General features: G+C 38.1%; 1 protein-coding gene across 1 annotated transcript in view; it reads right to left on the bottom strand.

Annotated features, from left to right (window-relative positions):
- Nucleotides 1-16,455, bottom strand: part of RUNX1T1 (RUNX1 partner transcriptional co-repressor 1) — a 133,054-nt gene that overhangs the window by 25,214 nt on the left and 91,385 nt on the right. Inside the window, 3 exon segments of the mRNA XM_037504254.2 lie at nucleotides 1,481-1,682; nucleotides 2,207-2,292; nucleotides 6,496-6,746. Coding sequence (XP_037360151.1) covers nucleotides 1,481-1,682; nucleotides 2,207-2,292; nucleotides 6,496-6,746 — 539 coding nt within the window.

Below are 16,455 nucleotides of genomic sequence, written 5' to 3'. Positions count from 1 at the left end.
TAAGGAAATTTTAAAAAAAAAAAAAACAAGTTGTTTATTCTACTCTGCTATAAATAGGTCCATTTGGACTAATGTTGGTATAAATTAAATATAAACCGATTTTCATTGTTAGCCTTAATATAATGTGACAAATACACTTTTTGCTTTAAAATATGCTTTAAAATTATGCGTGTGAGGAAAATTAAGTGTCTTGGAATCTTCCTTCACTCAATACTTATTATAGTTACAGGCAGTCAGCATTTAGGGATAGGCAGGAATTGACAAATCTAACAGCAAAGAAAACTTTATTGGCTAGGAACAATTTTGATTAAAAAGAAAAAATATAATACAATCAATAGCCATAATATACTCTCAAGTTTTTAATTTCTGATAATCAGCCACGGATACTTAGTTTTGTTTTACAGCACAGACTATACCTCCACCTAAGTAAGCTTAACTGGTGTGAGCTAAACACTTATGAAAACAGGATGAGATAACAGGGATCAAAACAAATCCATAGCTACTAAGTTTACTCAGATGGAATCTACTTGCAAATATCAGCAAAATAGTAGATACCCTATTCTTCCTTTAGGAAAAAGTTTGCAGACAACACAAAAATTCTTCCCCCTCTAAGATTTCTTTCCATATATTGGGGATTATATTCTATTAAAACTCCAGCCATTTCCAAATACCAACACTAAATATAAATGTGGCTAACTATTAGCACCCAATTGCTAAAACACAACTATATTAACAGCCCCATAGATTAAGCAATGTAAGTTCAGGTTTCAGGCCAAAGCATAAGAAGAGAAAAACATCTTTATCACTATTTTCAAGTGGCAGTGGGTAAACTATTTAGCCTTTAGGTTTCTCCTCCTGGAGGGATTTGGAGGTAAAATGTTATTAAAAGTAACATTTTAATAATAGCGGTTGAACGCTGGGCTGCGAGGCTGCCCGCAGCCTCTGCAGCGCCAGTTAGTTCCCTGGCTGCAGGCAAGGGCCCCCCCCCCACACACAAAAAAAAGTAACACACAGCTACAAGACTGTCATAGAGGTCGTGTCTTGCTTAACAATCACACAACACACACCCCTGTGTGCAGTGCTCTCCGGCCCTGGTGAGTGGCAGCATAAAATTTCCCAGAGAGGCTGCCAGAAATACAGATACCCCAGGCCCTGCCCTCAGATTTTTTTTGGGGGGGCAAGTTAAAGGCAGGGTCCAAAGAAGTATATAGTAGGGAAAAATACACACTTTGGTGATGCATCTGAAATTCAGCTTTGAAGGTTTTCCAGGAGCTTAAACAATAAACTGAAAAAGGAGTTCAAGTTTTATGATCACCTATGTTTCAACCTATCACAAAGCCTTTCTGAAGATGATAAATCAAGAGTTTACTTTTCTGAAACTCCCTGCACATCTTGTTTTTGAAAAGACAGCTGAAAATAAAATCAGTGTTAATAACAGACAAAAATAACTGTTCAATATGCCCATTTGAAGAAAAGGTACCTAATGCAACTGGGTCTGGGTTGACAGGACTCTGCTGCCTGGAGTGGCTGCTGCTACCGCTGCCGCCCTTTTTTAAGTCCTCGGCATCGCTGTACCGCCGGATCCAGTAATTCAATTCCTCTCGGTCCGCTTCCTGACATCGCCTTAGGACAGTGAGAGATCGCCTTGTTTTTTCTACCATGTCCATTATGCAGTTTAACAGCTAGGTGAGAAACAGAGGAGGAGGAAGGAAGAACAAGTCAATCGCCACAACTTAAAGACTTTGGTGGACACTGAAATTATCCTAGGACAATGAAGGAGGGTATTTCATTCCTGGAGGTTTCAGTCTATTGGAAGATTAGATTTGAAATTGAGATCCAATAGATGAGTATACCCAATGGAATGAAAACAAAGTGGAAGGTGCAGACATGGGTCAGCTTAAGACCCACAGCCAGGAAAAGCATCTTCCAAATACTAATTCCATCGCTGTAAATCCAAAATGAGCATTTTGCAACAAAATAGCAGCCCATCGATCTGGCTTTCAGGACTCTTTTTCCATGACCTAAACATTTCTTGTATTTACATGGCTTAGATAACAATGTAGAAAACAAACTGTGTATTCTACTTCAAACATTTTCCTCATTTTTCCCCTCAAGAATAGGAGGAAACAAGTATCACCACATTTTTATTTTATCACAAAATCTTTCTCCAGCTCTTTTCAAAACACTTTGAACCTAAATGTCTTACATGGTCAAGATGTTTCCATTCCTCTGCCCATTCTCTGTCTGTTAGTCTGTGATCAATCATCTCTTCTTGACGTGTGCCATGCAACCCTATAAACGTAAAGAACAAGTCTCAAATCACCCTAAAGCATCCAGTACACAATCCCTCTGCACACAGGCACTTAGTAAAGATGAAGTAGACAAACTAAACACTGTGAAAATATATTCAACTTTGAATGGAGACATGAGTCATACTCAGATTCAGAGTTACCTAATGGGCTGCTCACAGAATAACAATGTTAGAACTAGAAGGAATTTTTGAGGTTATCTGGTTACAACTTTCCTTTTACACAGTGAGGAAACAGGGAGTCAAGTGACACCATCCTCAGAGATAGTTATACATATAATGTTCCAAAGTGAACAAATAAATATATCCAAGCTCTTTAATAAATACAAGAAACCACAAGGAGACATTAGGTGGTTTCAAAGTATGGCTTTCCTGCATTAAAAATAAAGACAACACAAACTGTTTTACATGAGCAGGGATATGTTTTTCTAATGAAACAAGCATGCAGTTTTCCACATTTCAGCATCGTATAAATGAACACAATCTTATCACACACATATATCCATTATTAAATTAGATCATGGAGAGAACTTGGAGAGCATAAAAGGTACATACACTGATTCAAATTTACCAAAAAATATAGACTGGGCATCATCTATGGAAAAAAAAAAAAATCCACTATCCCAGATCTAATTTGGGACAAATATATAAATTCATGCCTTGAAACTCAAAATCCCAGTTTGGAGTGCTTAACTTATGTATTAACGTTCTTTCATATCACAGCTGAAATACCACCATGAAACAGTGGTACATGCTCACCAAGCTTACCAATGAACATCAATTAAAAGTGCATCCAATGGGAAATAATCAAAATGGGGAATGTGCCTCAATGAGAGGACAGGGCAGGAAGCTCTGAACAGAGAGAGCCAGAGATTAGTCGCTCCTCTTACAAATCTATTATGAATGAAATGTCTTCTGTTCTATTGTAAAGGAAGACATTGGGCTATGACACTATTTTCCATTTTAAATGATTAAAACTATTCTTTTTGGGTTGCCAATTCTCATTGTTACTCTACATAGAAAAAAGTCTGGCATGGTTTGGGCTTCTGAGTAGATACTCATGCTCCTACTCTGAGGGTATTATGCAAGAGTTAATTGATGATAAGCATTAAGGGGCACTGAGTTCCACTTTCTGTACCGTCTGAGTGATTAGAAAACCTTTTCAGTTCATTTGCAGAAATAAGCATGAGTCACATGACTCTTTTCAGCCAACCCAGAAATGAGATTTAGCTTATAACTGATGGACGTGAATACAATTTATGACAGCTTTTTCTTAGATTAAGTTAAAAGATAAATATAAAACATCTGCATCCTTCCTGTCCAATTAGAACATATTCTAAGGTAACATTTTAAAAGTTAACATTGTCAATGCCACCTATTGGTAACAAAGTAAAATTGCAAATGTTTTAATAATTTGCATACTAGAAAAGACACTGGGGAAAAGTCATATTTAGTTATTGCTGCTTGTTGTGACTATTTCAAATTGAAATGTTTGCAAATATGTAATTTTTGTTGACTTATTTGTTGCCTGTGTTTTAGGGGAAAAGCTCTACCATTTCAGTGAGTCATCACAGAAAATAACCAGAGTAATGAAGATAAAAATGTGGCAATGACTTTCATGATGGAGGTATTTTGCTATTTGCCTTTAGGGACAAAGAATGAACCCCAGAGGTCTCAAAGATTTCAAAAATTCAGCAGATTAACTCTATAATGTTTCAAGCTTTGATACCTGGAATAACATTAATTAGCAACAGGATGCCTGTGGCTAGTGGTATTCCAGAACCTACAGAACAGTGCTAAGCTTTGCCTCATTTAAAAAAAGTACATTAGAAACATTTTGAGCCCAACTTCTTGGTGAAAAAGAAAAGTAGGACATTTGCTGCTTTTTAACTCTGGAGGTTGTTAGGTATAAACAAATCTTTAAAAAGAAAAAAAAAAACCCACACTCAATTTTTTTACATTTATTAATTCTCTACTTCATACACTTAAGCATTCATAACCACACAATTTTTTATTTATAGTCATTAGACCAGAGGGATGCACTAGGGGGAAAAGAGCTCATAATTATTAAAGCACATTTTCATTTGTGGGAGATTTGACATTAATGTTGAGTCTTAAACTGGTTGCAAAATAGGCAAAAACTCTAAGTTTACTTATAAACTAATGCTGCTTGTAAAGTTATTTTATTAAAGGATTCTAGTAAGTATATGTCTCTACATCTAATAAGCATTGATAAATCATACCAGACTCAGTATACCTTTATGACAACTTTTATATTCTCAAATGGCAGCCTGATGCAACAGCACAATTTGTTACTCACACATCAAGACTTGATTTTACATTAACACACACTAAACCCTGCCAGACTTTAGGGATGGTTAAGTAGTGGTACATATTTATAGAGATTAGCACTATTAGTTTTATAAGCTAGTATAATTAAAAGGTAAGGAACATGGTCTGAAAAGAAATCACATAAAACCAGTAGGTACAGTTATAATTCATAAAGGGATATTATACATTACTAGATGAAAATATAATCATTGTAAATAAGTGTAGTTACTTCCTTGCTGTTTACTTTTAGTGTGGTATGGAATATTAATGGAACTAATAATTCACAAAATAGCATTTACTGCCTAAGACACTGGCCATTTCCTAACACCTACACAAAAAAGTACCTTGAATTGATCTTACAATGATCTGGTACTCCACTTGTATCTGAAAATAAACAATCATGGTTTGGGGGCACTGAGTCATACATAAGTAAATGGCAAGGATTTTGCTGAGACGTGGGTGTTATTACATATGATTTGGGGGTCAAAATATCAATCCCGACTGAGAAAAAACACTTTTGTGAGCTCTTCCGAAATGGGAACTGAGCACACTAGACAGACTGACTATTAAGAAAACACAAATCTTATGGCTAACCATTTGTCCTACACAGTCAACAGATGTAGACACGACTATTGTGAGGAAGCTGACCTACTTTATCATCTCACAGGCAGGGCCTTCATATGCCCCACACCCTCACCCTAAACCACTCTTTCTGGCTTCCAAGCCAGAGGGTGTGGATAAAAGGCAAAAAACAGACTTCATCGGGTTAGAAATCTAATATATAACTTCTGCTCATCCTGCTATCTCAGCCTGTGGCTAAAAAATAATGCCCCTGCGGTTCGAGCCTCAGACAACTGGTTGCCGCTGTTCTGAGGCCTGCATCCTCCGCTCTGCTTGGGTCTTCCACTTGCACTTCATTATTTATGCTATCCTTTTGCCAAATCCCCCACATCAGGAAAGTGTCAACAACCCACTGCAGGTGAAGGGTGTCACATGGGCTTAGGGGATGGGCTATGAGGAGTGGATTTTCTGCTGCTCTCAATTTATAAACAGCTTGACACACCAAAAATTAAGAAATGAAAGGTGCCCCCAGTACAGTGCTCTGATACCACCACCTCAACTGCTGATCTTGTACCAAAACTTACCTTATTCATCATTTTTCTCATTTTTCATGATGGACCTGTCCTGTAGAAGGTACTATCTCCTAAATGCTTCCCTTCTGAATGTTTTATGCGGAAGGAATGGGCACAGACATATTTACCCCAAAGCCATTCCTTCTTTGGCATTGATTTTTGAAGACAACATTGTCAACATTAAATTGAAATACTGGCACTTTCTGGTTTTAAAAAAGTACACAAAAAAGTACCTCAAAGAACATCTGTTGAATTAAGCCACACATATCATGACATCATATTTTTTAAATACAAACTATCATGGAGGCTGGAAAAATCAAAATGAATTTAGAGACTATCTGAAATAAGACACAGTGAAAGAAAAACAATTAAAAAAAAAAGTGTTTGTGGCAGGCAGACTGCACAAGAAATGTCTTGTGCTAAAACAAATTAAACAAAAATTTCACTCTGCATTTGTTAATACCATTCAGGGTTTTATATTAATTTAGAAGTCACCCCCCCCTCCAACCCCCCTCCCCAGAAAAATTTAACCTGGTGTCAAGAATGTAAGGGTCAATCGTTAAATAACATATTAATACTAACCAGGTTTCCTGATAAAGGAGACAATATAAAGAGAATGTTTCCCCATCACTGACTTCAAGCCTCAAGTTCAGCTGAGAAGTAATGATGCGAGGCTTTTAAGCATTCAATCCCACAAGAAGTGAAGAGATCCTTCAGTCTTACCCATAGGTCTGTTTCTGTCCCTGAGGTCCCTGTGGCTGGGGTGTCGATAGGAGTCCCTGTAGTGGTGGGCAATGGCCATATCATCCAAACGGTAATGCTGAGGTGGAGGTGGGGTAGGGTGAGGCAGGCCATTGGGCTGGTAGGATAAGCCGTTATTTGGACTGTACCGCTGGCCTGGGCTAATAGTGCATGGTCGCTTGCTTGGATGTTCTGAGTGCAAAGGCTCTCTGTCAAAGCCATTTTCTTTGGTTCTGGCGGGGGGAAGAAAAAGAGTTTGTTTCATAATGTACTCAGAAACCATGATAGTTCACACACTCACATTTGAACTTGTAACATAAACAGAATATTCCTTTAGTGGCCAGAAACATTCTAAACTCAGCTTCCCAGAAGACCCATGGGAATTCACTGAAACTCATATAAGGCTAAGTGATCACAAGACTGCACAGAGGAGAAAATGTTTCACTTCTCAAATCAGCAAATCTCTTTTCAGTTGAAGCCATGTAGTTGGGTCACCAATGGAGAAGACCTAATCTCCCTCTGTACATTACCTTCCGTTCAAAACAGAGTACTTAATTTCTAACAAATTACCCTGAGATTGTACTTAGTGAAGGTTCATCAAGGAGGAACAGCATCATTCTCTTGATGAATTCTCAAGGTGTAGCTATTCCATTTACTTGACCTGGCATTTTCCAAGTCAGAGAACACCTGATACTGGAGCCACAGGTGGCTGCAAAAACCAAAATAAAATAAAGTTTAAAATTAAGTTCTTTAGTAACAGTGGCCATATTTCAGGTGTTCAACTGCCATATGTGGCTAGTGGCTGAAATCCTGGACAGACATAGAACATTGCCACCATTCTGGAAAGTTCTATTAGAAGTGCTGATCAGGGGACTCCCTGATGGCCTACAGGGTAAGTCTCAGCGCAATCTTTGTTAGAGCCTGAGTTCAATCCCTGGCCAAAGAGCTAACCCACATGGTGCAACAGACATCTCCTGTCTTGCCCACTGCTCCCCTCAGCAGTGTATTTCAATAAATACACCTGTTCTGCTCCCTACTCTGACTCCGGTGAATACTCTCACCACCTGCACCTCTGGCCTACATCCCAATTCTTCTATGCAAAAATAAATTAAAAAAACAAAAACAAAAACATCAAATGAAAAAAAAAGTGCTAATCAAACTCAACTAATAAAATAAAGCAATGCAATGTTTGGCTTTACCGCGAGTCCCTGAGATAACTAATCATTCATAATTAGCCAGGGAACAGATGAAGTATCTAGGTGAATGCCCTTGTTTTAAAGTTGAGGAAACAGCATGTCCAGAGAATTTGTGTGACCAGTCTGGGGTCAGTGGATTGTAAGGCAAAAGGAGCACACCTTAATACACAGAACCCTGAACTTGACTTTCAGAAGGAATAGCCTCTAAGATGGAATCACTGCTGCTATTATTATCAAACAGAAGTAGAGCTAAGGACATCATTGCCGCTGAATATCTCTTTTTTAACTCAATATACTCAGTAAGACAGAAACAAAACACATCCAGCTTTGATTGACTAGAATCGCAGATCTCAAACTAATTTTTCACTTACTAGCTAGCTCTTCTCACAGAGCAGTCATCTGTCCCAGACCTAGATTCTTGGGAAATATTCCCCATAAGAATTCTAATAAATCACAGCAGCTGCAGATTTCCACATGTCTTTTTACTTTTAGACTGTAAACAATAACAGAGGCCCTTAAAACAAGTTTCCTCCTTTCCTAACATCTAGGACAGCTTTTGTCTGATAATATGGAGGAAACTATCTGGAAATTGAGAACAGAGATCATCAGGGACAACAGGAACCACCCTTTACCTCCCTTTAGGGAGGAGCCCAGTGACAAAGCATACACACCAGATTAAGAAGGATAAATAGAGGGCCTCCCTGGGGGCACAAGAGGTTAAGATGCAACAGGTTAAGACACAATCTATGCAGCTATCTGCAGCCACTGTAGCAGGAGTTCAATCCCCAGCCAGGGAGTTACCCACATGGTGCAGCAGACCTCTCCTGACTTGCTGCTGCTCCCCTCAACAGTGTATTTCACTCAATCTGCCTGCTCTCCACTCTGTCTCTGGTGAATCCTCTCAACCGCCCCCTCCCACCTTTGGCCTGTACCCGAGTTCTTGTATGTATAAATAAATAAATCTTTTTTTTTTTTAAAAAAAAAAAGGATAATAGAGACAGAAGGTATGAGACACAAAGAACCAGGGAGAACTCTGCAGAATTTAATGTGAAATAAATACACTCTCACTAAATGCCTAAGATGTGCACTTCTGACCAATGTGGGAATGACAGCAGGGCCTGGTCCCAGCATAGATGGTGACCAGAAGTCCCAATACTCCTCCCTCCCATCAAAGTAGGCCTGCTCTAAAACATACTGACTCCATACATATTGATCATTGGGATCAGACTAAAATGTTCAATATAACTCAGACATTACCTAAATGCCTTGCTTTAAAATAATTGTTAAAGTGAAAGGAAACATTCTAGATATTGATTTATCTTCTAAGAGTATATCTATGTAATTCTAACCTGTATCTTCAGAGCCTACACATTTCTGAAAAATAGACTTCAACATTCAATGCCAATTACCAATATAAATCAATTGGAAAATACCGAGACTATTAGTAGCTATGAACATAATGCTAACACAGCACCTACCTTACCAGCAGTGTGGTGTAGTGGAAAGAGCACTGGACTGGGAATCAAGAGACCTGAGATCTAGTCCTGGCTCTTCCATGACTAGCTGTGTGACCTTGGGCAAGCCACTTAACCTCTCTGGACCTCAGTTTGCTCATCTGTAAAATGAAAGGGTTGGACTAGATCAGTGGTTTTCAAACTGTGCCACCTGAGGGATTTTGCAAGCAATGAAGAACTTTTCCCCCAAACAATCAAGATTTAAAGGGCCAGAGGAACCCACTTATTATTATCTATTGTACAAATTGGGGTTCCGCCTAAGGTTCATTTTAAAGGAAGAAATCTGCTGCTAAAATCAAGTTTGAAAACCACTGGACTAGATGATTTCTGAGGTCCCTTCTAGTTTGAAAACTCTGCAATTCAATTATTCTATATTTACAGCTAAATGCCATGGTTACGCAGATCAAAACGCACGAGGCTGATGGGCCTCTAGCCAAAGTATGTCTAAGTCAACCACTTTAGCCAAAAGAGAATTTCTGTTCCTTGCTTTGAACAATTTTTTATAGCTTTTTAAAAAAAAAAAAAATAGAAAGGAGCCTATAAAGTATCTGATAGCACCCCCTGTTGCATTTCTGAATATCAAAACATCTTTGACTCAGGTCAAACCACCTCAAACTTACTGGTTTTGTCTCTGCTTTAATGAAAAGGACAACACACACCATTGCAAGTTCTTGTAATATGCAGGGGTTGGATATGTGATTTATCTTCACCCTCACATCAGGATTCTGATCAGTGCTAACACTTCAACGATTCATGATGGGAAAAAATTGTTTTGTTCCTTTTGCCCCTGAAACAAGGACAATAAAGGGCTAGGTGCTACATCCATTCTAACATTTCAGTCAGGACCCTGCTGTCCTATCCTGGGTCTCATAACTACTGAAACAATAAAGCTCATTACCTCACAGAGGTGGTTGCATTTTAACAGCAAAGCATTTAAACATTCACAGCCCACAGAAATAAAGCTATGAAAGGTCTCCCCGGTGCTTCCTTGAATCATTCATGTCTATTTATAAGGCCAAACCTATTCAAAGGAGGTATGTCCAGAAAGGTAACAAAACAACTTAATTGCTCTTAGTCTGTCTCCAACTTAGAAATACCTACAACTATCTACACCTCATTTGTCTGGGCAAATTCCAAATCTGCAGGTTTATCTGTTGCCCTTTCAGGAGGCAAAACTAACAAATGTTTTTCATTGTCCCATACCAGCATGCTCTAGAAATAACTCAAATTCTAGTGAAAAGTCCATCACATCCCATTGATTTCTGAAAGATATTTCTGTTTTGTCTTTTTAAGTCAACCTAAGAACATTGTATCTCCCTTCCAGGAGAAATTTTCCTTCATTGTTTAGACCCTAATCACTTCTCTCAGGGTCTGACAGTTTTAAGAATAGAGGACCATTCAGGACTCAGCTGTGTAACCTTGAGACTAACATTCTGGCTTCATTTTCCTGCCCCATAAAATAGGACTAACGGGAAACAATACATGTAAAATGTATTCTTTTTAACTTCAAAAATCTTAGAGACAACCTAATTTTTTATTTTACCCCACTTCTAGTAGTTTTTTCCCCAATTCCTCAATAACAGAGGCTGTAAACTGAGTGAGAAGAAAACCCTTTGGGGAAAAAAAAAAAAACTTTATATAAAACATTTTAAAAGTCATGCTCACTAGTACGTATGACAAACCCTTTATTATCTATACATTCAAGGAAACAGAAGAATAAAACAATACAAAGTCAAGACAAATAGAATAGGTTCCTACATGACAGAAATAGGTAGATTTTTTTTTAGATTAAAATGTTTTTTTTTTAGATTAAAATGTTTAGGTGGGGGGAAATCACTATAAAGATTGTTCTGGGGGGGGGCGGCAAACTAGTTACAGCATAATAAATATTAAATGGCCACAAATTCTTTAAAATTGTAATCATAGTCCGGCTACAAATAAATTACATACCTTACATGCTCACTTCTTCAAGTTTCTGCAGGTATTTCAAACAGACCTCATCTTTCTCTGGAACTTCCTGTACCATGAATTATGCCAGCCACCTTCTACCCAGTCACCCTACTAGAAATCTCAAAGTTACATTACAACTTTATTCTCCAAGCCAGGTTCTGTTGCTGGTCTCTCTGCCCATCCCAGGGAACCCTATGTCTTGAGCCAACCATACCACTGTCTACCCTGCCATTGTCTTAGCAAGAGAGGATGTTAAAATGCCAGCAGAACTAACCATTTTTTTTTTTTTTTTAAAGTTTTTACCTGTACGTTTTTGGAAATCTACATCTAATCTCGGGAGGCAATAGATCTATTAAAGAAAATCTCAAAACCATTAATGACTTAACATTAAATGCATCTCCCTTCCTTTCCTAACACACAACATTTCTTAAGGTACCAAAGAACGATTAGACATTGGACCAAAGGCAGGTGGAATCATATTGTCAAATTTTCAAAGCATAATACAGTAAAAGGTCTCATTGGGAACTACTAAGAACAATTTAGACTTAGACTAAGAACAAGTTTAACATAACATCTTTCTATTAGTGTTGAATGATATATTTGAAACAAAATATAGTACAAATTCCCTTGCCTCCTTAAAGAGAAATCAAACCTAATTCTTCACAACAACCCAAGGTAGTTTGTGAGTTTTACAATCACCCTGGAGGAAGTATGATTTTTAGGTGGGTAAGAACAGAAAGATGAGAGAGAGGCAGAACCATCATGGTGGACCATATGGAACGAAGCACTTTCAATCTTTTCATCACTAAACAAGCACCTGGGTGATAAGTTCCTAGCAACATGCTAATACCTTTAGGAGTAAATAAGACTCAGCGGACATTTGCCACTCCAGACATACAGTCAGATACCTGGATCTCCAAGGTTACAACTCGAGGTTCAGAGACACCTGAGCCTCCTGCTCCCTCAAGGAGAAAGGTAAATGCTTCTGTCATGTGCTCTGGGACTAGTCACCTGCACAAGAGTTAGACTCCTATTCTGGATTGTCCCTTTACCTTTCCCAGTTTGTAGTATCTCCTAAAGTATTTAATTTCTACGCTCCTGACGTCTGGAACTGTGCCTATACATTACAGTTGGAGCCCTCTGGTTTCCTGATCAGAGAACCAATCATGGTATCGGTTCTAGGTTATTGGTGGCTATTTTTATTGTTGTGGGTGTTTTCAGAAATGCATCTTTTAAAACAATAGTAACCAAGAAAACCAAAGGTGCATAGGAAAGAGATCATTTGATATATTACTGAAAATGACTATATGATGTTTAACTTTATGGATTTATTTAAGTTCAAGTAGTATTTGGGGGGTTGAGGTTGCAGGGAGTATTTTACTTTGTTTTGTTTTAGATAGTTGGTATGTGTACCGCACTATCCTGAGTTCAGTGGGAATATAAAAATGAGCAAGATGTGATCTCTAAAGCCTTTGATAAGAGCTTCATTTAGCACCGGACTGTACATATGCAGTGAAGGGTATTAATATTTAACATCAATCTTTTGCAAAAGTGGGGCAGAGAAACATAGTAGTAACCATACGAAAACAATGATCATTCAACTTGATTTCTTAAGCAAGCAAGATTCTGAGTGAGAAAATTAGTACAACAGGTGAGAACACTATATTACAGACAAAGTGAAATAAAAAGGCTATGATACTAAAGCTGTGAGAAAAAGAAACCAACAACAATAATTAACAGAAATTTTTTAAACCTGAATAATTTTTATCCATTCTGCAGTTTCAAAGAAATGTAGTGTTGTCTAAATGTAAGCAGTCTAAAAGAAAGCTCTTAACTTCTAGTGTCAACCTTTGTAAGTGTTCGCTTTCATTTAACTGGCTTAAAAAAAGTATTATATTCCTTCAGTTTTTTCCCACCACAAGATGGCAAAATAAAGGCCTACTATATACAACAAATTTATATATTTACGAAGAGTAAAAATCAGAATTTTCAGGCCTCCCCTGGTGACACAGTGGTTGAGCAATGGGCTGCGAAGCTGCCCGCAGCCTCTGCAGCACTGGTTTGATCCACAGCCTCTAGTGAGGGTCCCACATGGAGCGCAGACCTCTCCTGCCGTGCCCACTTGCTCCCCTCAGCAGTGTATTCTGTCGGTCTGCCTGTTCTGTTCCCCACTCTGTCTCTGGTGAATTCTCTCACCCTCCCGCGCTTCTGACTGTACCCAGTGCTTGTATAAATAAATAATCTTTAAAAAAAAACATCAGAATTTTCTATTTCCTTTCTCTAATATCTTAGAGGATATAATAGTATGGCTTTTAAAAAAAATAGTGAGATTTTTAAATAAAAATTGTATTTTTCTAATTTGGGTCCTACGATACTCTACTAGACCTACAAATTCAGTAGAGTTATTCAAGGACTCACCTCAGAACTAATTTAAAAGGGAATGAATTTCACTCTTCCCCACAGAGGGGGAAAAAAGATTCCATAGACTTCCCCAGCGTATTCATATCTCTGTAGATAACAATAATGTTTTTAAAAAAGAAAAAAAAAAAAAGTGACAATCATAGTTAAGGATAAGAGCTAAGTTAAATTTGCAAAAACCCATCTACGAAAGATGTGACGACTGTTTACTAGATTAAATCAGCAATCGTCACAAAATTTAAGCCCCCAAAGTTGTAAACAAAATATAGAGAGCTCTTTTGTTCGTGACATGTCATGAACAAATTACCAAAATGTGTTTTCTCCTCAGGTGTCAGTTTTTCCCTCTTTTAGTGACTGATGGTTCCCAGTGTTATTACAGAAACAGATTGATCTTTTTAATGAGCCAGTTTAATAGACTCCAAAATCTCACCGTGGCTGCTCATCCGTATCAGACCATATGCACCAACAAAACATTCAGTAAAACAAAAAAAGCTCTGCTGTCAGACAGCTCCATACTCTATAAAATTTCATATAGTAGATCTGGGTATACAGATAAATAATCGGAGAAGAGGAAAATGCATATGCAAACAAGATGCAGAAAATGTATGCAAAAAAATACTGCAGAGGCCCATATTTTCTTGGCTCTGATCAAATTCCCACAAGATACAAGTGTATTTACACAACATATTCTCATTACCCTTCCTCCTAACTCTAAGGAAATCCATTTGCCATCTTTCCATTATAATACACACTTCAGGGTTCCACATGGAAAAGAATGTTCTATCCAAAGAGCAACTGTGTGAATTCTGACTCCAGCAACTGGCTGTGAAGAAACCTAAGGAAGAAGACTGAAGTCTCTTTGAAGAGAGTTTTACCGGGCTGAATGCAAGCATGCAGGTACACACAGCTACTGGGCATCAAAACAAAAATGCTAAGTATCCATGGAATTTAGAAATTCCCCTATCAATTAGTACATAGCTCAGGGGGCTTACCTCAGCATAGTCCAAGACAAGTTTAAAGGCACAGTTCCTTCAAATATAAAACACTGGGAAAGAACCAGTAGGTAAATGACCAGATGTATCAGAGGTAAGTTTCCATTCTCTTTGAGCAGTTAGGGTTTCTAGAATAGATCGTGTTCAATTTTGCCTAGAAAATTATCTTCACATCTAGTATAGCTATCTAGGCCTTTCACTGTTACCCTCTCCCCACCCACACAAACTTCACTGTTAGCCTCTTCCTCCCCACCTCACTTTATTCCCAATTTTCCATCTAGAGTCTCCCTAATGCTTCTACCACGTTATCATAGAAAAATGGAGCGAAAACCTCTCAGCACCTGCACACAGGTGCTTAGAAGCACACAGATGACACATCTCTCCTTCTTCATTTTCCACGTCATACAAATATGCCACTCAGATACCTGAACTAAGAAGTTACCTGTACAAGCTAAATGTTTAAATATGACCAAGGGAATATGATTTGCAAAAAAGCCAAAAGTAGAACTGATGGTAGGACATAAATGCGGATGGGTCACAAGTAAACTAATGTTTCGCTTAGGAATTTTAAATACTTATGAGGTTCCATTTCAAAAGAAGAATAATTCCAGAGATTTAAACATAAAAACTGCTTAACAGAGGATTATGTAATAACTGTATGTAAACTGACTAGCTTTTAATAGCATTCTGATTTGCAAAGCAGCTAATACATTTAAGGGTAGCTAAATCTGTCACAGATAGATGTCTCTAAGCAGTTCCAAGATTTGTAAGCTCCCAGGAATCTGAAACATAATTGTGCCACTTAACCTCTCAGAGGTTGTTACACTCATGCCTGATGAAATGTAGAAAGAGAAAATGGATAAGTAGGAAAAGGAAACCAAGCATATGACAAGTAAGTTTTTGAACTTGGTTTCACTTTAAGATTCCCGTATCTTACAAATACTCTGCAAAATGCAAATAGGCCTTTACATTCCTATGTTAGAAAATACATATAAAGATGAGGTATTTGGGGAAACAACTTTAATAAAGTGCATGGGAAGTTTCATGAGTATTCCTTATTCAATAACTATTTTGTAGGTCTTAATGGAGAAGGGACACCAGTTTACATTTCTTAGAATTGTCAGTTAAAAGAGCAAAGTGCCTGACAGAATAAATACTGGCTGATAAATAACATTTTTCAGCAAAAATGCCCTCTATTAGCCCTGTTACTTATCTCTTATCCTTGTTCAGCTAATCTAACATCCCAGAAGCTTTCTCTCTCAGTTCATAGAAAACCCAAATTAAATAGTTACTGCATTGTTTATGGAGTAACACATAAAGGCCAGCTTTTAAAGCCATAATGTTTTGAGGAAACTTGGAACAGCAAATTTCTTAATACTGAAAGGTAAAATATGTGGTAGGGCTGGGTTATATAATAAATAAGACTTTCAGTAGCTCCTGTTTGGTCATCAGGGACACTTGGCAAATTTGAGTATCATTCACCTTCACCTTTCCCTTTAATAATACAAGTAGCGGGCCTCCCTGGTGGCACAAGGGGTTAAGCACCGCACTATGAAGGAATCTGCAGCCTCTGCAGCACGAGTTCGATCCCAGGCCGCCAGAGAGAAACCCACAAGGTGAAGCAGACCTCTCCTGTCTCTCCCGCTGCTCCCCTCAGCAGTGTATTTCAGTCAGTCTGCCTGTTCTATTCCCCACCTTGTCTCTGGTGAATCCTCTCAGAGCCCCCCGCCCCGCCCTGCATCTCTGGCCTGTACCCCAGCTCTTGTATGCATAAATAAATAAATCTTTAAAAAAAAAATACAAGTAGCAAAGACCAACATGCACAAAAGCCTACTGACTGATACAGGCCAGAGACTCACTCAGAAACATCTC

Source organism: Talpa occidentalis, unplaced genomic scaffold, assembly GCF_014898055.3.
Source record: "Talpa occidentalis isolate TD23 unplaced genomic scaffold, MPIMG_talOcc4v2.1, whole genome shotgun sequence".
NCBI lineage: Eukaryota > Metazoa > Chordata > Mammalia > Eulipotyphla > Talpidae > Talpa > Talpa occidentalis.
This window is presented reverse-complemented; position numbering and strand designations above follow the sequence as displayed.